The sequence below is a fragment of the Bacillus rossius genome, chromosome 1 (genome assembly GCF_032445375.1).
Source record: "Bacillus rossius redtenbacheri isolate Brsri chromosome 1, Brsri_v3, whole genome shotgun sequence".
NCBI classification, from domain to species: Eukaryota; Metazoa; Arthropoda; class Insecta; order Phasmatodea; family Bacillidae; genus Bacillus; species Bacillus rossius.
The window spans coordinates 107,773,865-107,799,230 of NC_086330.1; the positions used below are offsets into that span (position 1 = coordinate 107,773,865).

The 25,366-nt window shown below is 37.2% G+C and overlaps 1 protein-coding gene across 2 annotated transcripts in view; it reads right to left on the minus strand.

Annotated features, from left to right (window-relative positions):
• LOC134541648 (tether containing UBX domain for GLUT4) overlaps positions 1-23,229 on the minus strand; it is a 37,047-nt gene extending 13,818 nt beyond the window's left edge. The window contains exons 1-6 of one of the 2 annotated variants that reach the window (XM_063385236.1): positions 22,755-23,229; positions 19,948-20,003; positions 17,937-18,106; positions 13,589-13,757; positions 12,497-12,905; positions 5,839-5,972 (exon numbers count right to left, since the gene is read on the minus strand). In XM_063385236.1, coding sequence (XP_063241306.1) covers positions 5,839-5,972; positions 12,497-12,905; positions 13,589-13,757; positions 17,937-18,106; positions 19,948-20,003; positions 22,755-22,841 — 1,025 coding nt within the window. In that variant the 5' untranslated portion in view covers positions 22,842-23,229. The remainder of the gene's footprint in view (positions 1-5,838; positions 5,973-12,496; positions 12,906-13,588; positions 13,758-17,936; positions 18,107-19,947; positions 20,004-22,754) is intronic. The other variant, XM_063385243.1, reaches the window with a different exon arrangement.
• Between the last annotated feature and the right edge of the window lie 2,137 nt (positions 23,230-25,366).

Sequence of the window (25,366 nt, forward strand, 5' to 3'; positions counted from 1 at the left end):
GTAATTTGGAAGATTTCAAAGAACATTAATGTTTTAAGATTGCAATTCCTTTAAATAAGTGACATTATACACTTGCCCAATTTCACTCATATAAAATGCACGTGCATCTTTAATTCAATTTATTATGTATTTTTATTTTTGTTAAACTCATTTAAATAATTTTCTTTATTGATTTTATAGGCTACCCTTATAATAAATCTCATAGCATGCTTTTACATATGTAAAATTAATTTCTATTTTGTTTTGTTACAGAACCCAAATCAAGTAGACAAAAATAAAAATACAAGGAAAACCACATTACTCACAAGCAGGCATGGAAATCAGTTGTAAGAAAAACCCATTATCAATGGCCATGAGTTCCTAGCCGCCGGACAAAGTTTTGCGTGTGTTCCGCAATTCATATGTTACTCTATTGTAATAGTTTAGTGTAAATCATTAATTCATCATTATATAATCAGCCTGAATTTCGGGGGGTTTTGGCATCCCTTAATGATGCTTTTACTCTTGAGCTTGAGCTAGTGAGAGACATTTACCCGATCATGTTTAGGTCACAGTCAAAAAAAAAAGTCTTCAAAAACCAATGAAAACCATGATTACTCCTAACGTGAAGTTTCCAAACCTGATTCTCAAGCATGGAAGAAATAATCAGCATTGTGAAATTACTTTGTGAAAAAGTTGATGATTTAAAGAATGCAAATCAGTTCTAAAAACTTTGCTCATGGACTCTAGAGCAAAAGCCTATGAAATCAAACAAGAATTATCCCAGATCAAGCAAAACCTAAAAAACAAGAGAAACTATGAAAAATATTTTAGTCAAGCAATGAAAAAATCCTCCAACAGTAAGTTATCAAGTCACGCTGAAGCGCCGGGCACATCCAGCCACAGCAACACGACTTGTGACTTACTACCAACGTAGCATGAATTGCGTCATCATGAATCCCAACATCAACACCAACTACCAACCTGACGACAAAGAAGGCTTTATTTACCATTGTGCAATAAGCACACAAGTCCCGCACCAACGGCAACGCTTATACTAAACATGACCGAGTTCGTAAAAAAAAAACCAACGAAAGCTAGTATTCGTAACACATCCTCTCTTAAAACCATATCTAAACCTACCTATCAGAAGTCAAAAGCTTTGATTGTCACACGCTTTGAATCCTCGATGATGGAACAGGAAATCATTGAATATCTTTCCAATGAACAAAACCTATCACAAGTCAAAGTGACAGAAATTAAAACAAAACATAATTCCAACGCATCTTTCCATGTCTCTGTCCCTGAAAATTACTTCAGCCATATTAACAACCAAGTTGACTGGCCTAGTGGCTGACTGATTAGCCCCTTGTATGGAAAGCTTCATCCTGAACAAATTGCCAACAACGAATCCACTCTTGCGGATACAGCAATTGTCAATAATATTTCATTTTGTACTCCCACGGCCAGCGCGTCTGCATCTTCTTCTAACCAGAGGCCAGGAGGAGCATCGTTACTAAAATCCAGTGCAGTCTAGTGTTAAATATTTGATAATCTTATATCAAAATGTCACAGGACTTCGAACTAACTCAAATGAATTTTATGAAATTCTTATTATTTCCCAATTAGATATCATTTGTCTTACCGAAACGTGGTTAAATGAATGCAGTGTAAACTCTCATTATTTCACCGATCAGTAAATGATATTTAGAAATGACAGGAATCCCAACTAACTAACGAGAAAAGAGGTGGCGGTGCATTAATAGCTATTAGCAAAAATAAATTCACATCTGCTAAACCTATACATATATTTGACTCCTCTGTAGTTGAAGCTGTGTGGATGAGAATTAAAACCTTATCTTCCACATTTTTAATTCTTGGAAATATTTACTTTCCGCCTGATACTATTGCCAATGCTTACTGTAAATACTTTGAGGCCTTAAAAGATAAACTTATAACCTGTTCTGATGACTTATTGAAACTTTGGGACTAAAGTTCATGGTGTTGACTGAGCGTACAACTCAGCTGAAAACATCATTCATCCTCAAATTAAAATCAAAGATCAGCATTTACTTAATTTTACAACTAGCCTAAGGCTAATACAGTGCAATAATAACCAACCATTGAAGAATCTTCAAAATCTCTGCTGCTCTAATATTTTTCCATGTTCTGTAACTTTTGCAAATGATGTGTTGATTAAAGAAGACCTGTAAAATCCTGCTTTAAACATTATTATGTCAACTGACAGTTTCTCAAACATGAATAGATTATATACTGAGTTTCATAATTACAAAAAAGGTAATTATTTCAATTTCTACAATTCAACTAAAAATCACAATTGGACTGACTTTTATAATTCTTCTGACATAAATTATCTTGCTGAGCAACTACATAATGATATTAGTGAAAAAATTAAAACATATATACCAACTTCAAGATAAAAGGCCGGTACATATCCGCTATGGTTTCCAAATCAGTTAATTTCTGCTCTAAAATGGGGAAGGGGGGGAGGAACATGTTTTTAAAATTATACTGATGATCCAAAAATATGTTTAACTACTCTTAATTTTCTCATTATTGAAAACAAGTGAAAGTTCTAATCAAGCATGATAAATTTCAATGGTCTCGGACGATCAATAACAACATCAAGAAGAAACCCTAAAAAATTTTGGAGATAAGTTAAAACCATGAAAGATGATTATTATCTCTTAATGTAAATGGTTCTGTATCTAACGAACCAACTGTTTTAACACATGTTTTTGCTTTATTTTTTTCTAGTGTTTATGTTCCTGCCAGTACTAAACCCCAGGTGCCTATCTCTAATCTATGCCCTGGGACTGTCACTATAACATTTATCTCTAAAAGCCTTGTACTCACACAAATATGAAGCTGGTTGGTATTCAAATTAACATTTTAGGGAGCCTTGCTTAAGATATAATTTCTGCAGCATGCCTAAAAAATTAAAAAGTATGTATGTATAGTCAAGAGCATATCGGCACACTTTGAGCAAAGTGAAACATAAAATTTCAGAAATATAAAAAAATACTGCAATAGCACTACACCAAAACCCCATTGTTAAGACCCCGTTGATTATGACCTTTTTTTTGAGAAACTGTTTTTTTTATTAAAAACTCAAATTTTTCAACTAAATCGACCAAAAATTTGTTTTAAGCGCTTTGTGCTGCATTTCACTTGACAAATGCTGTACTTCACGTAGTGCAGTAGACACCCTCTCCCCCTAGATGATCCTCTTCACCCTCCTCTCTCAGATAATGGATCCATGGTGCTGGCATGTCTGCGCGCCAGCCCGCCTGGCACCCATCAGCAAACCATTGTAATATCACTTGCTTTTGGACACGCTACCTTCTCTGCTTGCTAATGTTATTATGACTTTTTTTATTTTAACTCATTTGGTTTCCCTCTCTGATCGAAGAAATTACCATAGACTATCCACCAAGTTGTGAACTACATAACAACACTGACTTTTGGATCTCTCTTGGCATTGATTACGTTTTTTTAAACACATACAGTAGAACCCCGATTTTGCGAACACGGATTTAACGAAAACAGCGATTTAACGTAAAGGTTTTCAGGAACCATCAAAAAACACCAATTTATTAAAATAATAATATAGATTTCCAAAATATGAAAGTAAATTGTAACGGAAACTTATTAAAAAATACACTCTGTGGTGTCAGTAATAGAATGGAGGTACTATATATTAATATGTGCATTTTCTTCATCTGTCCAATCACAAAAAATAAAAAATAAATTGTTCATATTGCTTAAAAACTTCGGGCGCTGTAACTGAATTGCTTAGGTGCGTGCCATTGCGCCCGCCTGGATAGATAGACTGTCCGCGACACATGACGTCATGAAGGGTTTCTTTGTCCGCATCCCCCTCCCCCTTCCTTATCCCTAGCTTGACTCACCACGTTATCTTCCAATCACGCCCGCATAGTAACAGTGCTAATCACACGTTTCCAAATATTCCTTTTCCCATCCTCCAGGTTTTTTCAACTTGTGACCACGTCACACCAATACGCCATTATAATTATTTTCAGTAAGAGCTTTGTGCGCGGTTTTTAGTTTTTGGAATACATTTTTTATAAGTGCTGTTCGGACTTCGATGTTTTGGAGTAGATAATCACAGCGACAGACCGACAGGATGCGCTCCCACCCTTGCCGTCAGCGATGTTTATTTTGACAGCTCAAGCAATTATCTTTCCCACGTCCATTCGCAGCATAAAAAAAAAAAACACGGGTATTAGTGATTTTTCAGCAGAAACTGCTGTGTGACTAATAAACAAATTGTATCATAATAACTTAAACTTATAAAGTATTTATTAACGGCGAAGGACAGTCATATAAGCCCATAATAATATTTATTTTACCGAGAATGGACTATACAACCTGGCATTAGTCGCACGCGGTGTGGGAGGGGAGGAGGATGCTGACAGTTTCTCACGCAGAAGTGTAATAAGGGAGGGAATGTGTTGAAATGTTAGTTGATAAAATGAAGACAAGGGGGGGGGGGGGGGGGGGGGGGGGGGGGGTTTTACATGGTTTGTAGCTCTGGGAGGGATGAGCCTTGAAGAATTAGCAGGGTATGGGAGAGGTCAAGCCGCCGCTACCGCCAGCCTGGCCGGACGAGTTTCTTATGCTCTCGCAGAAGCTACCACAGCGGCTTTTCGTGCGTGCGGGCGGGTAAGATAACATGGCAGCTGAGACAGCTTTTCGTGCGATAGTGGACGCGCCGAGCTCAGCTAGACACTACCGCATGCATCGGCGGTATTCTACTGTACATGACTTTATTTACTGTTTTTGGATATCGGCTTTGTTACGTTTTTTTGACGATTCGTTTATGTTACTGGTATTAGAACTGGACAAAACTGGGACACGGGCGGTGGAGCTTTTATTTTTTTTCCGCTAAGCTCGCGTCTATTGGCTGGCTGCTGATGGAAGGTCATGAGTCTGGGCGGAGCGTTGAGTGAGTTATACAGCGCATGCGCAGCTCAGAGAACAGAGAGAGCCAGCCGGCGGCTACGCCGCGCCGTAACAACAGCTGACTGAGTAATTAATTATCTTTCTCCGCGTACGGCGCGCTATATCCATCAATTTGCGGCCATTTTTTTTTAATTTTTTTACTGTGACGCAATGTGTATGTAGTTCGTATTTGTTATAAACGCTGCAGGTTGCGACTGTATTTTAATAAACTTTAACGTATTTCTTACACTTTTCATATATATTTTTGCCTAATTTTTCACGGTTTCTGAAAATCTGTACGTACGACTGAGGTTTACGTACGAACCGGGGGCCGTAAGATAGATCAAAAACGTTTAAGATGGAAAGTTGACCAAGTCTGAGATAGCACGGCAGCACAAGATATCGGCGTCGACCCTGTCTACGATATGGAAACGTAGGGACGCGATTATGAGTGTGGGGGTCATTGAAAATCGGTAAATCGGATTTAACGAAACATGGATTTAGAGTAAACATTTTCGGTAACCATAGCACTTCGTTAAATCGGGGTTCTACTGTATTCGGTTGCGCTTTAGAATTTTTTTTTTATATAAAACATGAATTTGATTTGTGAAAACTTGAATGAGTAGAAAGTAGGACTGTACAGGTTTCCAAAATTCATGAAAAGTTTCATAATCACTAAGATTGTATTCAACCATTGAACTCAAAATTGTTCAGCTATGCAAGGCATGTACGACGCAGGTGTGCGCACAACAAAGCAGATAGCTCCCGTAACGCCACCACCACATTAACATCACGCAGACAGGAGGCTAGAAGAGAGAACATAAGCAACAAGTAACTACAGCATGTATGTGTCCGGCAAACAGTAGGCGTCACCTTTTGGTTATAAGGTCGTTGTAAATGACACGAGCGTCTTCAACTGTCAAGTCAAAGAAGCTGTCTGGTAGCTCCTCTCGCTCCACATCTGGAGCAGAATCCAAGAGAAACACCAGGGCACTCCGCTCGCCCAGCTGGAAAACACACGAGCACTTTGAATGAGCACTAAATGTGGGAGCACTTCCTTAACCTGCAGTTTGTAATACATTATCCTCAGCTTCAACTTACCTATATATTATGCATTATCTATTACAGTACTGTTAGCACTGAGACTTAAAATTACAATATTTATTATGCATGCCAGTCAATTCTGAGCCATTGTTTTAACCTTTTCCAGTTGATGATGGGTATCATAACAAGAAACCACTTTTGTTGAGAAAACAATTTCTAGACACTAGGTGTCTTGTTTTAAGGGTACCTTCAGTGGTCGTGACACTAATAGATCGCGAGGGTTGTGCATTCCATCAGACCACTACTGCATGACTCAAATTCATGAGAACCAGGTCGATACTAGAGTGGTTCAGACCTCTGTAGTGTTGGAGGTATAGAAGCCTTACGCCTCCAAGCAAAACCATGAAATGTAATAACTAGTGATGGTTTGAATCCCATTTTTCTCGAATCCGAATCTCGAATCCGAATCCCAAACAGTACCTCGAATCCACCCCTCGAATCCGAATCCAGTTCTCAAGGGTTAATTATAAAATAATTTATAAGTTAAGAGAAAAAATTAAACATTATGCAGAATTATTTAACCCTTTAAATTTTTATTTAAAAAAAAACAAGGATTTTGACACGGTCTGGATCAAGACGATTCCGTTTTTGGTCACATATGTTTCCTGCAGAGCTGAACAAACGTTCAGAGAACACTGTCGCAGGTGGTGAACACAAATATTTTTTGGACAGTTTATGTAGCCTGGGTGAACACGCAGACTGCGTTTTCCAGTATTCGAGAATGTTTATTTCTGGGTTAACTGTAGGATCACGTAATAATCTGGTCACTTCATCAATTGCTGTAGAATCCGACATGGTGAATTTAAGGCATTCAGGCATTATCTGTGAGTACAGTGATTCATGTATCCACGGAAATCGGAAAACGAAATTCAACATCCGACGGAACAATATTTTGTAGTTACCAACTTGACATTTGTTTAAAGTCCCAAATGAAGGTAAACGCTTTCCTGAAATATTTAATGGAAACTGGAAGGCGCCATCTTGTCTTCAATGGTTTTAGGCCATAAGAAATATTGTTGTGCGTCATAAAATTAAGCCTCACTAAAGCATAGTGATTAATATGCCCGAAGTTAAAAGTGACGGGGTGTTTTCTCTAGTTTACCCATTAAAATTTTTTATGTTGCTCAAAATGATTGGCTAACAAATTCATTGGTTGGCCATCATGGAATTCTCAGATAATACATATTTTAACGTTGGTAGTCTACACAAACCAAACTTGGTCCTAAAAAAATACATAATTAGAACGTGTATCAGAATATTTAAAATTGAATTGCGATTAAAATACATGTGTACAAATACAAATACAAATGCATCTATGTTCATGAATATAAAGTAAGTTTCCCAAATCAGTACATGCTTCATAATTTTTTTTAATATAATAATGAATTAAAAGTACAATACAGTAGAACCTCGTTAATCCGTGATGCGCTAATTCGGGAATCGGATTATCCGGGACGATTTAAAAGAGAAGAAAAAAAGGAGAAGTAAAAAGTGTCAGCGCTTAAAGTTAACGTCACGCGGGCCGGAGGCCGGCAAACACTACAAGCCATCGCGTGGGCCGCCAAACTCTGCAACACTGTTTGTACCGACCCTTTGTGTCGCCCCCCTTTCAGCTGTCACATTTGTCACTCTTTAAACTTGAGGGGGATGTCCTGACTTCTGCTTCCCGTCTCCCTTTGTTTGTTTCCACCCGCCAACGCAAGGCAGGCGCCTGGCGAGTGACGTGTCTGGCTGGCATTCGGCTGTACGAGTGGGAGGGGGGAGGGTGAAAGGTCAGCAAGATCTTATCTTTCTCTCTTCGGCTGTTGTAAATGACCGTGAACTAATGGCTAGGCAGTGCTGTATTTCTTTAAGCCGAGACACTAATTCGAAGACGGCCGGCCGTTACCGTGAACGGCCTTAACCCAGCTGCACGCCGGTGTCTGAGAAGCTTGACAAGACTTCCGGGCTTTTAATCGCTAGTCCGTGAAATTCGGTAATCCATGATTATCTCGGTCCTGACCATCACGTATTAACGAGGTTCTACTGTACCTCAATAGGATGTGTTCCAAGGAAAACGTAAACAGGCCAAGTAAATTGTAAGCATTTAAGTTTTTAAAGTACTACATTTACATCAATATTTTTCCTCGAATCCCGAATCTTTTCCCTCGAATTTCGAATCTTTCGAATACTAGAGATTCGGTGGGATTCGAAGATTCGAGGATTCGACCGGCCCATCCCTAGTAATAACCCAACCTAGCCATTACCTTTATTAGGAGATGACTATGATTTTTTAAACCCATTTTACCCCTCTCTTCAAATTCCTTCAATAAAAACCAATATAAACGTTTTCTTACATTCAAAGCTTTGGTATGTCAAAGTTAAACAGTTGCACAGCAAGCTTTAAATGATACAGTTTACAGAACTTAATGGAAATTGGCATGCAAAACAGAAGTTTACGGTGAGCGAGAAACTTGTGCCGGGTCGAAGGAGTATAAAACTCTCACTTCAAAACATCAATACTTAGCGGCATGCTTTTCACAGACCTATGACATGAAAGTTTCCACTAATTGAAAATGGTTTGCTGCAATACATGCGTGAATTGCAGAATGATGACTTTAGCGTTGGTCGTGAAACGTTAGTTTTAAGTGCAGGAAAGTGCACATGGAAACAATATATTTGGGGCTCATTTTCAAGTGAGTGGATTGCACATTTCATTAAAGATTGATCACTTCATTCAAGATTGATTAAACCTCTCATGATAAATATGTAGAGAGTGCATATATTACCAGTTAACAGATATTTACAACTGTGTGGAAGGGATGGAAAACTATCAACCCTGCCCTCACACCCTCTAGCTGATTTATTTTTATATCTTTCCCTCCTCTAGCCGAATGCCAGCACAGCAGACAACCTTGTCTCTTGCTGGGCACCTGCCGAGCGGGCGGGTTGCTAGGCAGGTGGCAGATGCAGCAACATACAGTTCATATTGCTTCACATAAAGTGCCGAGACATTTGAATCTGAATGCAAACAATTACTGCTTACTGATAAGTAGAAAAGATTGTGTGGTGGACTGCGATAAAATTGACGACACCAAAATACATAGCAATACACCACATAATACCGAAATGCAATTAAAATCGTGAAACATATCAGCATTTTCAATCAAAATGTAACTCTAATGACAAATACCTAAGCTTTTAAATATTAAATTTAATGAAAGTAATTTATTCAGTATGACATTTTGTTCCACAATTTAATAAATAAATATTCTGATAAGTTTACTTTTTTAATCTAACAATTGCTATTAATTACTAGGGACCTGGAAAAATCGCAATCACAATTAACTCAAAAAATAACCCAAATTGTGATTTTTGAATTCAAAACGTGATTTTCTAATAATTTAAGTGTTTTATGCGAATTTCTACCCAAATAAAATAATGTTACGATTCCTACTGTGATCGTGTTTTGTACCTCTTCTCCTCAACACTGAGAACCATAACCGCATCATCACATCGCATCAGCTCGAACAGCTTAAATAAAAACTACACACTCTGCAATTAAAATTACTTTTCTTATGCCTGTTTTAACCACTGTTGTTTTTCTTTAAGGCCTTTGAAATCTCCTCACGGGGTGGAAGAGCTTAGCTGGAAAACCACACGCACTGCCTCAAATGACGCTGTTTTTTTTACTGCCTGTACATGTCATCTTGGGTGATAGATGACATGGGATTACACTCTAAATTTCCAGGAAAAGGAAAGTGGAAGAGAGAGCTAATGAGCTTTGGCAGGATCCTTCTCCCCTTCCTATCTCTTTGTTCCTGATGTGAACGCAGCCCCCCTCCATCTATCCCCGCACTCTTTACAACTGTTTATACATTTGCTTTCTGAACGTCTTTTAAACTGCAGTGACAAAATTATTTTTGTTATAACGCTTACTTGTGGTTTTGCCATAGGCAGTATAATTAACAAGGTTATCAATATTTACAGTCGTTAATCGCTCCACATAAAAAATGCCAAAAAAATGTGGTTAGTGCAACGCAACATGCTGACAAGATTAAACGTGTCTGTGTTTATGCATTCGATGCCATTACACTAAGGTATAAATACTGCAACTGCCGGGATATGTTTGAAAGAAATAAAATCAAAATTCAGTTGCAAAGCACGCATAAAGTGACAAACATGTGAACGCCAGGCAAAACTACTCCAGTGGTAATGATGTTGGACATTGACCCTACTGCACCAATATTCAGGATTTGAAATAAGTGTTTCAACCGAAAGTACATCATCCTTAACAAGTCAGATATGTTATTTCACTAATGAAAAATATTCTCCAACTCCACATCATTTTGAGATTACCAAACTTTTCAAGGCTTATGATACTCTTAAAGAAGATGTGCAAGAGATTTGCAAGACATAAAAGCATATACCGTGTTTTATTACATAATCGTCGCACATTTTATACTAAAATCAAGTTTGAAAAAGAGAGGTGCAATTTTTATGCGGAAAAAAAAAATTTTTTAAGTGGAGTACAATACAAGAGCATGCCAAACAATTTAAATTAATAAGTTATGCAACAAAAACCATTATGCAACAAAAACATTTCTTCAGCAACAAAATGTGAATGTGATTGCGAGCCTGAACTAATGCATAACTATCGTCATAGTACACACCACGAAAGAGTGCGGGCCATCAAATGTAGTTAACTCGGCACTCGACAGAGAGCACCGGTTGCATGCAATCGGCGAGATATCAATATTCGACTACGTTTGCGTGCTCTATACGGGAAGCAACATAACCAAACATGAATGATGCCAACTAGCGCTGGCTACATTTTTATAAGTGGTACACCATGACAACGCAGACAAACAGATAAAGGTTATAACGTTCAAAAAGTCTTTAAAAGAAAATTCACCCATCAGACAACTTTGTTTTTCCCATTAATCAAATAAATAAGTGGTAATTTCTGAATAAATATTAGATTTCTACTTTAAAATACACCGTTTTATAAGGAAAAGATACCTACACAAAGCACTCTGAATCTAATAGTGGGACCAAAAAATCATGTGACGTTTACGTGAGAGGTTTTTTTTATCCAAATTTTGACGTCCTAAAATATTGACATGACAATTATGCGATAAAACAGGTTAGATATGTTGGAAGTGCTGACTTCTCCAAGTATAATTTATAATCAGTTTTCACAAGCAGTCATGTGTTCTGGTAGTACACCTACAAATAATGTTGACAGTGAACGGTTACTTAGTCACTACAACTCATCATCATAGACAGAAGGCAGAACCTGAAAGAAAGCAATGAAAAAAAAACCATGCAATATTTTGATGCCTGATTTCAACACTGTCCGTTTGAATTTTTAAGCAACTTAAGATTTAAATGTGGTTAGATGAAGCAATCACAAAATGGAATTTCTGTTATGTTATGGTTAATTTTTTTTTTAAATTAAATGCCATCAAATAAAAGCGAACATAAAATTAAATAACCTAGCTTTTCGTCGTTGTGAATTGTTTTTAAAGTAACACCGCTTTTAGAAAAAATAATCTCTTTTTTCAGGTCTCTATTAATTACTGATTTTTACATTAAGACCTAAGAACATTTTTCAAACACAGAAATACTTAAAAGATTATTTGAATTGTTCCGAAAAGTTAGACATCCTTATTAGTTATTACAAATCATTATATTGAAAAAATGCATCATGTATCAGTCAAAATGACACAGTTTTGGAAAAATCAGTATAATGAACTTTTAAGTATCATATTTGTTCAATAATATGCTTTTTTTAATAAACAGATTTTATAAAAAAAAAATTTTAAAAAAATATATAAATTTGTTTTAAAAACGAAATTGGCCTGAAAATAAAACCATAAAATCATGTCTCTACTGATAAGTTATGAAGTTACATTTAATAAAAATCAACACAGGCTAGTTATGAACAGATAAATATGGTAAATATTTTTCCATCCCTACCTTCAAGGCAGTGATCACTGGTATCAAGCTGTTAAGCAGCACATACAGTGAAAGTTCTTCAGGATCAATGCCATGCCATTATTTCCGATTTTGCTGGATTATCGAAAGTCAACATAGTTCTGACAGGAATACCAAAGAAAAATTAACATACGATACAATGAAATTAGAAATAAGTTTTAATTCTCTATAAAGAAATAATACAGATGAGTGTTACTGTATAATTTTTTCTAATACCACTCTGTCTCGTCGATTCAAATCTCTTCTTCTAAAATTATTATGGAAATGTATCCTTAAAATGCGAGCTGGCAAACTACTTCAACAGCCAAAATCAACCAAAAAAAATCTAAATTCAATGGCATGGCATGATTGGTGCCAGCTTACAGAATGTGGCACCCTATAATGCCGCTTAAATACAGTCCACTATATTATCAAAATATATCAACTAAAATAACAAATAAATATTTACCAGTATCGGTGCATTTTCACCGACGTCTGGCATTACATCGTCGCTCATACACACGCCACTGCCACCATTTAGAGCCAGCACACGACTTTCCTTCCTGTCGTCATCCAGTCCTTCCTCATTGACGTCCATCTTGTCTGCCGCTGCACCGTCCCGTACCGCTGGGCCGTCGCAAGCAGGTGCATCTGCTTCGGTAACTGCGATCGCGGCAGCAGCGGGCGGCAGTTCATCTACAAGGCCCACGGATCCCTCTGCGAGCACGTTGGGAAGGGTTGCTTCTTCCACCTGCCTGGCGAAGTGTGGCTTGGCCTGCTTCTCTCTGGCCGTGTCCTTGGAGGGTGTCTGTGCTCTCTTCAAAGGAGCCGAAACGTTGGCCTGCGTACGGAGCTCCTCTGGGGTGCGGTGCACAAATCTAGACATTAAATATTCACTCCAGAAAAACATGTTTTCTGAACTTGTATCAAAAATACTCTAACTTCTTACTGAAGTACATTGGAGTTTTATAACTCAGGATTCATTGATCCAGACTGCTGAATTTTGGGCCTCACACTGCATATGATTTTCTCTTAAATGAAATTTTATGTCCGTCATTTCTGTGTGTATTTGGTTACACACACATATACATATATATGCATACACACACTTATAAAAAAAAACTAGATCAGATGATAGTACACTATTACAGTGTAACTCACATCACTGTTCAAAATAAGTACATTAAATAATAACAAAATCCTTCAGTTTTGTAATCTTTTCATTACTTTCGGAACACTCTGTATTAAACTGTAAACAGCGACAGTAATATTTTTTTTGTGTTAAGTCTGTCAAAAAAGTCACTAGAGACAGACACAACTCAAGGCAGAAAAGTTGGAGGAATAAACCATGACATAATATAAGGTACAATTCCAGAATTTGCCTGGAGTGATTAAATTCAGGAAACCATGGAAAACCAAAATTGGAAAGGATGGACAGGGATTTGAACCCGCGTCTTCTCAAAACCAAGCCCAATGTTTTAACATTGTGCTACCTCACATGGCAGTGATAGTAATAATAGTAATATTAGTTCCAATTACTAATGAAGTAATAAATGAACACCTTAACATGGCTCTACCACTAGTGAGACCTAGGTTCCGGAGAGTCATTCCTTTCAGAGCTTCGACACCAGATACTTCTTGTCGCATATATATGACAACAGGATTGGATTCCTTTCCACTTCTTTCCTCTTCCTCTGGACACAGTTTCGTCACAACTGTCCACAGATTATCTACAACAGAAAGACAGAGACTACATTTTTTGCTCATAAAGTTAAATACACACTTTTCGCTCATAAAGTTAAATGCACAAATACTGTCATGTTTTGCAACCTGGTGGGTGATACTGAATTCATAATTCCCAACCATAACAATAGTTAAATAATTAAAGATAGTTTCAACAGTTACGAGGGTATCAGTGGTACACCTAAACACAAACTGAAATCAGGAAAGTAAAAGTAAGATAACGCACAAAATGTTCAAGATGAGGAGTCCCCCAGAATTAAAATAAACTCTAAACTATTGGGTGACAAGGTACTAGAACTGAGTCATGCCATAGGGTGGGTGCACACCAAGGACCTTTACGAAATGAGAGTGATGCTGAAGCATGCACTGTCACCCAACATCTCATAACTGAAAAATATATATATATATATATATATATATATATATATATATATATATATATACAGTAGAACCCCGATTATCCGTGTTAATGAAGGGGACGAGTGAGTCGGATAATCGAAAATCGCGGTTAGCCGAGTCATGCTTGCCTCAAAGGTCATTAGCCCACAGAAAGCCATCTGTGGACATTCGGGGATTACATATATACACATGCTTTGTGTGCGTGTGCGTTGTTGACATAGAAGCGGACTGCTTAGTGCTGGGCAGCAGTGGTTTTTAAGTCTTTCGTGTGCGGAGACGTGGGCACGCGAGTCGTTGTTGCACCGAGGTGTGTGGCTAGCCGCCCGCCAGTCCGAGGGCCCAAGACAGCTGATAGCTGCCAAGGTCACGCATTCTTTTCATCGCCTGTAAGCGACGCTGCCACACTTAGCTTATTGCTCTGTTGTCAGTAACACCATCGGGCTGGTTATTGTTTTACAGAACGACTGCCTTCAAAATTCTTTTCGAGATAAGATTTTTCATACCATTGCATTGAGACTTGATTTGATGGTTTTGAAACGGTGTCTCTGTCTCGTATAATTCACGGTGTTTTTATCCCCCTTTATTTATATGAATTTAAAATGTTAGATTTTTTATTTTTAGCTTGCTGAACGTGGAATTAGTGCAAAAACGGCCTAGACTTAGTGTTGCAGATGGGTCGGAAATCTTATAACGACCACCTCTCTATAACGACACTAATCTCGGGAACCGTGAGGGGTCGTTATATCTATTCTCCGTTCACTCTTAGCTGAGTTTTGAAATAAACAAACACCATCGTATCACTGCGCCGCGTCAGCAAGTGATAGGCTGAATTTATCTTGCGTGCCAAGCACTAGTTGCAACACACACACTTTCGTACAGTCGGTGCTCATAAAATAACGGAGAAGTAATATAACAGGAAAATGGTTCTTCTGTCAAACCTAGTTTTTTTTTAAAAAAATTACGTCTGCTGTGATAAAATTACACCACTTAATGCTACACCCTCCGACATTTTCTGTTGAAACCATTCAAACAAACAAGTGTCCAAGCTGCTAAATGTGGATTCGTTCATCGTCTTGCGTTTATTTAATCCACTTGAAGTGTCAGCCTGTGAAGCAAACTGAAGGATTTTTTCTCGATTTTTTATGATGTCGCGCACTGTTGTGTTACCGACATTAAACTCAGTCGCAAGTTTGCAATCGTTTCTCCACTCTGAAATCTTTCTATAATTTTTGTTTTGCTGTCGATGGACAGTACCACTCGCTTTCTTTTCTGTTCATTTGATGACATTATGAAATGTTCCGCTCAACACTTCCGCACAACACAACGGTATAATCCGTCGGAATGCAGATCACTGTTACAATACATAAAATTATCACCACCTTCACGCTTCAACAACGTACACTAATGGAATGGACTGTCTCCATGCGCCGGGTAATCTTTGTGGCACGGCGCCGTGCTGCGCGTGGAAGTTTACAGTCCGGTCATGCGGACGTGGAATCGCGCACCAGTGTATAATCTATTCACGTAACATGGAACACAAAAATATTATGTACATACGTATGTATGTACTAGTATTTTTTTTTTTAAACTTTCTGTGTATATAAACATAACTGAGTCAAAGTACTTTGACCAACATACATTTTGCAAAGTATTTTAACATTTACATACATTTTGAATCATTGGTTATATGTAACTAAAAAATTGGACTTGATGGACATAAATCGCGGTTAATCCGCGAATCGGATGATCGAGTCGCGGATAATTGAGGTTCTACTGTATATATATCTTGCAAAATAGGTTTAAGTGGTACAGACATGAAGGTATAGAAATTTTTTAATTAAAATAAATGAAAATTTCACAACATAAGATTGCTAATACAGAGCATGGCAAATACTAAACATAACTAACGACAAATAAACTAGATCAGATTACAATGAAATGAAAGTTGTTTTTTTTCAAAAATATAAATTTTAAAATTATTTTAAAATTTACTTTCATAATATACTACCGCCTGCCTTACAAAGTAGCTAAATTATTCAAGCATAAGATTCTTTTGTCACATTCTGCTCATTACTATACACAGTTCACAATTTTAAACAATACCTTAAAGAGAAATGCTGTGAAAAAGGTAATATGTATTTCCAATACATTTGCCTTATGTGAAAATGGTTGTCATCTGAAAGATGTTATTTTTGGACAATAGGACCTTTTTTCCTGTGTGTTAAATATAATAGTTTAAGAACTTTTTTGTTTTGTATTTGTTCATAAGTGTTTAAGCTCAAAATGTTAAACATACACACAACATGAGAAGACAAATCATTTTCATAAACACAGACCATATCATCCACGGCAATGTTATTCAAGAGTGAGGACGTTGAAGAAGGCTGATATCACTGAAAATCTCAAGCAAGTCGGGAAGATGAAGTTTCATAACAGAACATCAACATATTGCTAGTAAAAAGTAATAAATTTAAATAAACTTCAAAAGCAAATAAGGTAGCAAGCATGAATAAAAGCTACATCACAATAAAGAACTCAAAAAACTATTATGTAATTTCGCACCATAGTCTGAGCTTGATTATTGGACAATAATTCATAAATTTTTTATCTATGTTTAAGTTTGCTTGAGATTGTTAGGCCAATAAAAATTATTTAGCACCCTTTTCCTACAGCATTTCTCATTTAAGTGAAGGCAAATTAAAAATATTTCTGAAGAGTTTTTTGTAATTTGTTATGTACTAACAATACTGATAAATAACGTTATCTTGAACAAATGATTACTGTTTACACACATTGTATAAACAAGTCGAAATAAATTGAGTAATGTGATCCAAGTATGCCATAGGCCAAAAAGTGACCAGACCCTCCATTCCCACATTAACATCTATGTTTAAAGGTTTTTACCCAGCCCTAAAGTGGAAGGGTCGCAACCAAAGATAAACTGTTAAATCCTTGGCAACTATGTACTACTCTCACAACATCTAGCATAGTTCATGAGCTTTTGTTGCTGGTTACTGTTTTAAACTTGAACTATGTTTCCACACTTAAGCACCAATACTGAAAATATTTACTAGCCACTCTCCTGCGAATTCACTCATCAGGAATAAACTCGTTCACTGTCAACACACTGATTGACAAAATCCCTACTCACTTTGGTCCAGAGAGTAAAATTTACGACTGGTATACTGTTCTTGCTACTAACTCAGTATTGCTGTGTTTTAATTGGTCATTGAAGGCTCAATAAACAGTATAAGTACCAAAATGTTAAAAAGTAAATAATTTTTATATTGATACCTATAATAATAATAACAACAACAACAACAACAACAACAACAACAAACAAAAAATCTAGAAACCAACAAGAGTTGCAGCAAAGCAAGCAAGTAAATTAATTTCACACAACATGTGAAACTGACACTCTCCAAATAATACATAGTTGACTCCCTTTAAATCAAATTTTTTTGTAAACCACGCTTAATACTTTGAATATCCCGCCAACATAAAGGCAAATTCAAAATTCCCACCAAATGCCAAATGTGAAAATGTCAAACTGTCACAAATATAAATACACTATAGTACCTTATACCCAAACATTAATAAAATAAAATTAATATATTTTCTGATGCCTACCATTTTTAGCAAGCAAGCTGAATAGGAGGTTTGATCATGGGTACACTTTTGTTGATCATCTGCCCGTTTGGAAGAGTGTAAACCTGACCACCAGTGGTTGACCTGAAAAGCGTACAGCAAGCAGGTAAGGAACTAACCTGACGGCAGGAACGTGCCAGTGGGCCGGTCCCCGGACTCCAGCTGCAAGCCCAGGGTCACGGACGACTCCCTCCGCACCCTCTGGACGGGGACCATCTCGAGGAGAGCGTTGTTGGGGAGACCCGAGAACTGCAAGGTGGTTGTGGTGTCCAGGATTTCCCTGTGGTGCCTGCACCACACACATTCCAGCGCTTAGTGACACTGCTTTCTAACAGAACTGTGGGCTAAGTATCCAACAAAAGGCAGTTAGTTACACCTCTATGCTACAAACAATTTCTTTACTTTCGAAATGAAAAATCTCGTAGCAAAAAGACAAAAGAGTGATCATATTTTTTCCTTAAAATTAGCCATAACTTGTAAATATGTAATCAATAATGTTAACAACTGAAAAAACCATTCTTTAAAAAAAGTAATAATGCACTGTCACCAGAAGGTTACTGTTTGCTGTAATTACAATGAATCTGGTTGACGGATTCTGTTTTAAAAGTCACGCGTTACAACATGCACACACTTGAAAGTCTCCATTTCACAAACAATTGATTGAGACAAATAAAACCTGAAGCTTATGTCTTCTGTCAGAGAAAAAGAAAAACTTCCGGAGCTTTACTTAAATTTTCTTCAAACTTCTTGTAGCTAACACAATTAGTTCTCTCACAATACATTTTCAAAACCCTTAATTAATGGACTTTAGCCACAAACTGTACTACAAGATGCATCTCTAAGAAACGTTGCCTTAAGGGCCCCATCTACATCAGCAAACATACGGTGTGCAGAAATTCAGAAAGAACCACGGAATTTAAAAACTGCTGAAGATATCAGAGTGGGGTCTGGTTACAAAAAAAAATTTAAGAATACAATGAGGGACAAGTAGTTCTGTTTAAGTATTTTGCTTTTTAAATTGTATTTTTTGAAGCGTGAAAATTGCTAAAACACTTGTTTTCAGGATAAGTTTTAGGCATGAAACACACAGGGCAGATTCTAGAAAGCACACCTCTATCTTCATTCCTCCACCATATAATGTTATGGTTACCACTCAAACATAGTTGTCCTATGCACGACGAGAAAACTGTGCGCCAGTCCACTGCCTTGTGCTTAGAGCGATACCATGTTAAAAGTACCAGTGAGTTTTGCACTTATCAATTTGCCTCACACAAATACACCCCCAACTAGGTGGGCCCTGTAAGTCTTTTCCTGCCAAAAAAAAGTAAGTATTTATAATTATGCTCAGAACCTACACAATAACATAAAGTTAACCTTCTAAAGAAAATTTTCTGGTTAATAAGCATTAGTTCAGAATTTTCTCAACTAGGTTTTGCTGCATTTTCAAATGCATGGGAGATTTTAAAGTTCCATTCTGTAATTGCCTACAAACAACAAGCTCTAGAAACAATCATTTAAGGCTCAGACAACTACAAAGCGTTGGTGCTCTCATATTCTTTAATATTAACTAAGAAAATTATCTGTTAATATACTCCGATAGATCTCCAGCATTTGTTGTCTGGTCACAAACTTTCTCACCAGATATTTACTAGGCTAAATGTTATTTTCAAGTTTTAAAATGTAATGCAAGTGGTTTAAGGAAATCTGAAGTGAAACATAAAATGCAAGAGAGCTTTCATGAAAATTAACAGCAAAAACCCTCCAATAATAGTAATGACAAGAAAATGGAACAACCACCACAGTGTGCAACACCAAAAGAAGGCCAGATTCTTGGCTTCTATTGTTCGCATGGAGTAACGTAAATGTAAGAGATGGGCGTTGCCTGCTAATCTGTACCAGTCCCTGTTCGCATGCGTTCGTGAGATCCTTCTACGTTTATATAATATATTTATGTCATAGTAGTTCATGATTAAGTGGCATTTTATAAACTGTATCCATAACTCCAGAATGAATGGCTCTAAGGATAACACTTTGATGTGAGAGCACGCACAATTTTTACAAATAAAAAATTTTGAAAACAAACTAGCCTAGGCCTATATTATTTAATAGGCTACATTAATAATCACTTACTTAAGATCATATTCCTCTGGTTGCAATTTTTCCTTTTGGCACACTTCTTCCAAGATCTGAAATGAATGTTCTCTGAATTAGGCCTAACTTACAATTTAAATCTTCAAACAGTGGTAGTCCTAACAACCACTGGAACTTAAATACTATACAGATGAAACAAATAATCTTTTTTATATATCTGATAATGAATTTTAAAGATGTGAGAAATTTACAGCCTTTTGATTAAGCTGCTATTTTTTAAAATTTTGGACTTCCCATTGAACTGAAAGGTATTCCATGCCACCCAAAATCCTCCAACATTCGCTCCTCCCAAGCCTCCAACCTGGGTCCACTCCTACCAACCAACAGTATATCTATTAACAATCAAAATTATAATGGAACAACATAGGTTTTTATTTGAGACAATAATACATATTAAGCTAAAGAAAATAAAATAATTCTTATTGAAATAAATAAAGTCAGTGCTGGGAAGATGTCATTAGCAATCCTTAAAAAATCAAATCACAACTGTTGGTGACAAAAATATGCATAAATTTGATCCCATAGCTCTGCAGTAGGCACAAGATAATTTTTTATTTAATAGGTACTTACAAGAGACTTTAATAAAAATTACAATAAATCTAAGCATTTGCATTCCAGCTTAAGATGCTAACCACACTTATACAGGTACTTGACATAAATTTTGTTATGGAATATAATAGTATAACCTATTCCCAGAAATAGAAGTTGCCACTGCTACTGCATAGAGCAAAATAGCAAAGTTGGGTTAAAATGTTAAATGTTTTAAAACATTTTAAAGAGAATTATTTAAAAGCAATTATATTCAGTATGCACCTCTTCTTATTAAGGTTATGAATAATGCCCATTTAGATCATTTTACATATACATGAAATATTTTTTGCTTAACAATAAAACATGGTAATTATCTAGATTAGCAGCATTAATGTAAAAAAAAAAAAAAAAGACTTTTCAAATGTTTTATAATTCAGACCTGTTTTAGCCACAGATAAGAAATTCCTGTATCCAGTATGTTGAACATGGGAACACGAAGCAACTGTCGAACAGAAGTAAAGCAGATGCTGCCCACAAAATTTCTGTAAACTTTTCAAGAAAACACTCTATATAAATTAAACATAGATTACAATTTGTTAATTCATGGCTATGGGATTAATATTTTTTTCCAGGTAAATTTAAATGTAGGTAATTCATTTGTAGATAGCCTTAATGGTAATAAATTTAGGAGGGTCATTACTTGCAACTTTAAAACTCTGGCTAGAGTCTAGCAAACTATCACTGTCCCCACTTTCATATAGATACTCTTCACATCTGACCAATGCACAATTGATTTTGTTATTTAGGTAATTTGTAAGGAGATCCACTTCTCCATTACAATAATAATAATAATATCAAATCCAAAATACTTTAACTTCGTGACATGTTTTATAATCATTATCTAAGAGCATGCTGCGACACTTCGCGTGATTGAACATTTTAAAGACTGTTTAAGCATAAAATCATGAGAATGGTTAGATAGGTTAGGTTAGCTAAATTAAAAATACTTTGTAAGTTTGAACAGTTGGTTAGGTTAGGTTAGGTTAGCAACATTTCAAATAGGTATGTATTTTAAAATTCTCTGAACAGTTGATTAGGTTACCTACATTAAAAATTCCAAAATGTGGTAAAAATGTTGAGTTAGGTTAAGTCAACTACATTTTATACTGGTGAATCCTATTTATCATTCAAAAGACATTGCAGTAATTTTAATGCTGGAAACCTAACCAAAAGTCATACTACAGTAATATTTTTAATGTAGTAAAACGTAATAATGTATGTCTATAGGTTATTTTGATATTGAGGCCGGGTTTATAGAAAACGCAAGAACGCAGAAACGCAAGAACGCAAGAACGCAGGACACGACAACCGCAAGAAATTCACAGTCGTTTATAAAATAACGCAAAGACGCCGGCCATCACCAACGTCAAAAAATAAAATTTCAGGAATAAGTCATGATTATTTTTAAAATTTTTGTTGTACCTATCGTACAGGCAGGGAAAATTTTGGATAAGCTGAACAAGAAATTCAATAGCTTCCTCCATTGCGCTGTATTCACTAGAAGAATGCCAGCCCAAAACATAAATAAAGAAACACAAGCATAACGATTACAATCGCAGAGCCTTCTATATGCATTAGGTACATGACAGTTTCAGTTTTTCACATACTAAAGCAACCAGTATAGAAGGCCGAAACGCAAGGAGAAAACGCAAGAAGTAGAAAGTTGAACAACTTCTGCGTTGCGTTCTTGTGTTATTGCGTGTCTTGCGTTTTTTATAAACGTGCTGGTAGAAGAGTTAAGGTTGGACTTTTACCGTAGTTGCATTTCTTGCGTTTCTGCGTTCTTGCGTTTTCTATAAACCCAGCCTGATAACCATACAGATACACGAGTTTATGTTGTCGTTGTTGTTGATGTATATACGTTGTACTTTGTATGTATAGTCCCCCAGCATGAGCTTTCAGCACTTTGGGACAAGTTACAATAAAGTTTTAAAAAAAAAAACCTCTAATCGACTATTCTCACAATATTCGTAATGTGCAACCTAACCTCATTAAAATAATACACTACTGATAAATTACTTTAAGTATCACAACGTCCTTTTAGAGAAAAATTGTAAAATATGACGGGAGAAAAAATTACAAATTTTATTTTTTTTTCTTCAGAAAAGAAGTTTTCCTTCAGAATTACCTTTATTGACTGACATGTATTCCATGCTATAAATTAATTTAACAGGCCTGCAAAAGCCTTAACCAACCTGTAAAATTGTTGTGTTAGGAGTAACATGGACAGTTTTTCTTCTACTATTTGGAGTTAACACAATTACAGATTTATTAACTGCCATTTGGACATTCAGTTATATACAATATACCATAAAAATGGTTGAATAAAATAATCTTAGCATTTACAAACTTCTAACCCTTTCCAATGCAACAAAAAAAAAAACGCTGAAATCATGTAAACACAAAACAAGAATCAAACAAAAACCATGGAGCAAAATGCTTAAGTTAAAAATGTAAAAATGTAGGTAAAAGACCTTTGACTTAAGAATTGTCAAAGAAAGCATGCTATGACGTTATGAAGGAACTATAGTTTTGCACGCCATTTAAATATTATTACGCCCAAAACATTGCAGAAATGTGGCTTGAACACGTACGATGGTGGTTACAAAGTATGAATTAAAAACTCCGGCTTTAAATACTACACTACAGTCAATGCTTTAGGAACGATACCAACATGGCCAAGAAATTAGTTAATACAAAAAAAAACTTCGATAGGCTGTATTTGGGACTGCAGCCGCCAGGGGTTTCTTACATATTTTAACATCATTCTGAATGGGAATGTTGTGTGAAATAAATTGCGAGAAAAAACCCCGACGATTTCAGCTCATCATTCACAAACACTGTTTGAACTGACTCCATTTCAACATCAGAATCATCAGAAAGCATATCACCTGGCCTCTGTAGAAGGCACGGGAAGTACTTGACGGGCGCTACGGGCGTCGCGGTGAGGCTGTTGTCCGGGGGGCGCTAAGCTAGTGAGACACTAGGCCGTTGATGGGTCGTGAGTACTCTGCCCCTGCGTGCCCCGCCAGGTACGCGGCTTGAAATCTAACCTAAAATTCCCTGAAGCTGCTCGGCCGTGTGGAGGACGGGGTGGCGCGAAATAATCGTAAGCGACACCGATCATGTTGATTTAAGTTTAATCAACGGACTTCTCCGGTGGTAAGCATGGGTACTCAGGACTCCCTATGTGTAATCTACGCGGTGGCAGAACCGCTACAAACACTATGTGAATGCGCTATGCGGCATCTGAGCCGTTGTACAGTTAAATGAATATACGCTGATTACAGAACAAAACACAACACTAATATAACACAATGAATTCGCCGCTGCAGTCTCGCGGGGCGCAGTTACGAGTGAGATGGCCAGTACCGAAAGTTAACCGTTTTAGGGTGGCTCAGTGAGCATGACCTTAAATTACACCTTACACTTACTTGTGGTTGCAGCCGGCAGGCTTATACACGGCGGTTTATCGAAAGCATGTTGGCTGGAGTCGGCTAGTGCCGTACGTGGCGTGGTCCACGATACGGTGCAGAACCACTAACAAAAGCGGTCGGGATAAGCCCGGGCCCGCAAAATACACACCGAGTCGACGTGAGCAGCTATGAAGTAAAATAAAAGGTTGAGAATTTAAATGACTACAGAATGAACAATCAGTGAAACAAAGTGAAAAGCTGCTCACGGACACACCTCTTGACCCGGCGCGGAGTGGTTGGAGACTGCCGAACATGGCCGCCTCGAAGGGAGGGAAAGTTTCACCTCCTTTGTGAGTCGGCGCAAAAACTTACAACAACTTAATTTGCTCTATTATAACCTAAAAACACATTCCAGGTGCCCAATTAAATGGTAGTGCCTGGTACTTGGGTGCTTAAGGCTTAACAATTGTTTTAGAGTACTAAATTATTTGAATTGTGGCATCAAGTTAGCGACTGTAAATTTATTAACATATTGTCTCCCTGTGAACTGGATTAGTGGGATTTCTCCTAATCCGGCTTGATCATTGTCACTGGCACTTTAATTAAGGCCAGTGGCGGTGGTGAATGTTAATGAGGTTCTTTGTCTGCTACGTGCATGCGGTGCTCGCACGGAGTGGCTACGACGCACTTGTTTAATGTCTGAGAATTAGTAATTTTGTCCTAATGTCTTTTCCCTTAATTGTTTAAAGGGTTCGAGCCCCCAGGGTTCCGTGCCCTTAAGTTTCTTTACGTATATTGGGGTCACGCCCGAGGCGCTCGCCTGACCCATTCCCACTGGGCTAGAGGTGCGCTCCGAAAATGGGATCGGGTACTAGCGGTGCGGAGCACGGACTTAGAGGCCATGGTCGGTAGGTACGACGTCAACATCCATTACAGAACAATTTACTGCATTGCCATTGCTCCTCGAGAGGTAGGTGGATGAGGCTCGTTCGACCACAAATTTCGCGCATCGTTCGGGAGCTCATTTTGCCCCGCTGGCTAACATTGTTCAGTTACTTTTTGGTTTATTTGTTACATACGACAATTATCTGCAGTTTTATAGTACTTCTCGGGCGATTTCCCTTTATTTCCTTCTTTTATGCAATTTAACCTTTTTTTGGTTAGGCATTTTGCTATTAATTGTTCCAAAATCAATGTTAATAACTTTATAGTTATTCCACTCAACTATCACAAATCAGTACTCATTCACGAGCAACCCTAAGTTTAAATCACGAAAATCGGTTTATTACTTTCGGGGTTACAGCTTTTGCTAACTTCACTTCGACACTTACCACAAATGCTATTTAAGACATCACTACACTGTGAGTCATAGAAAACGACCATGAGCCAAG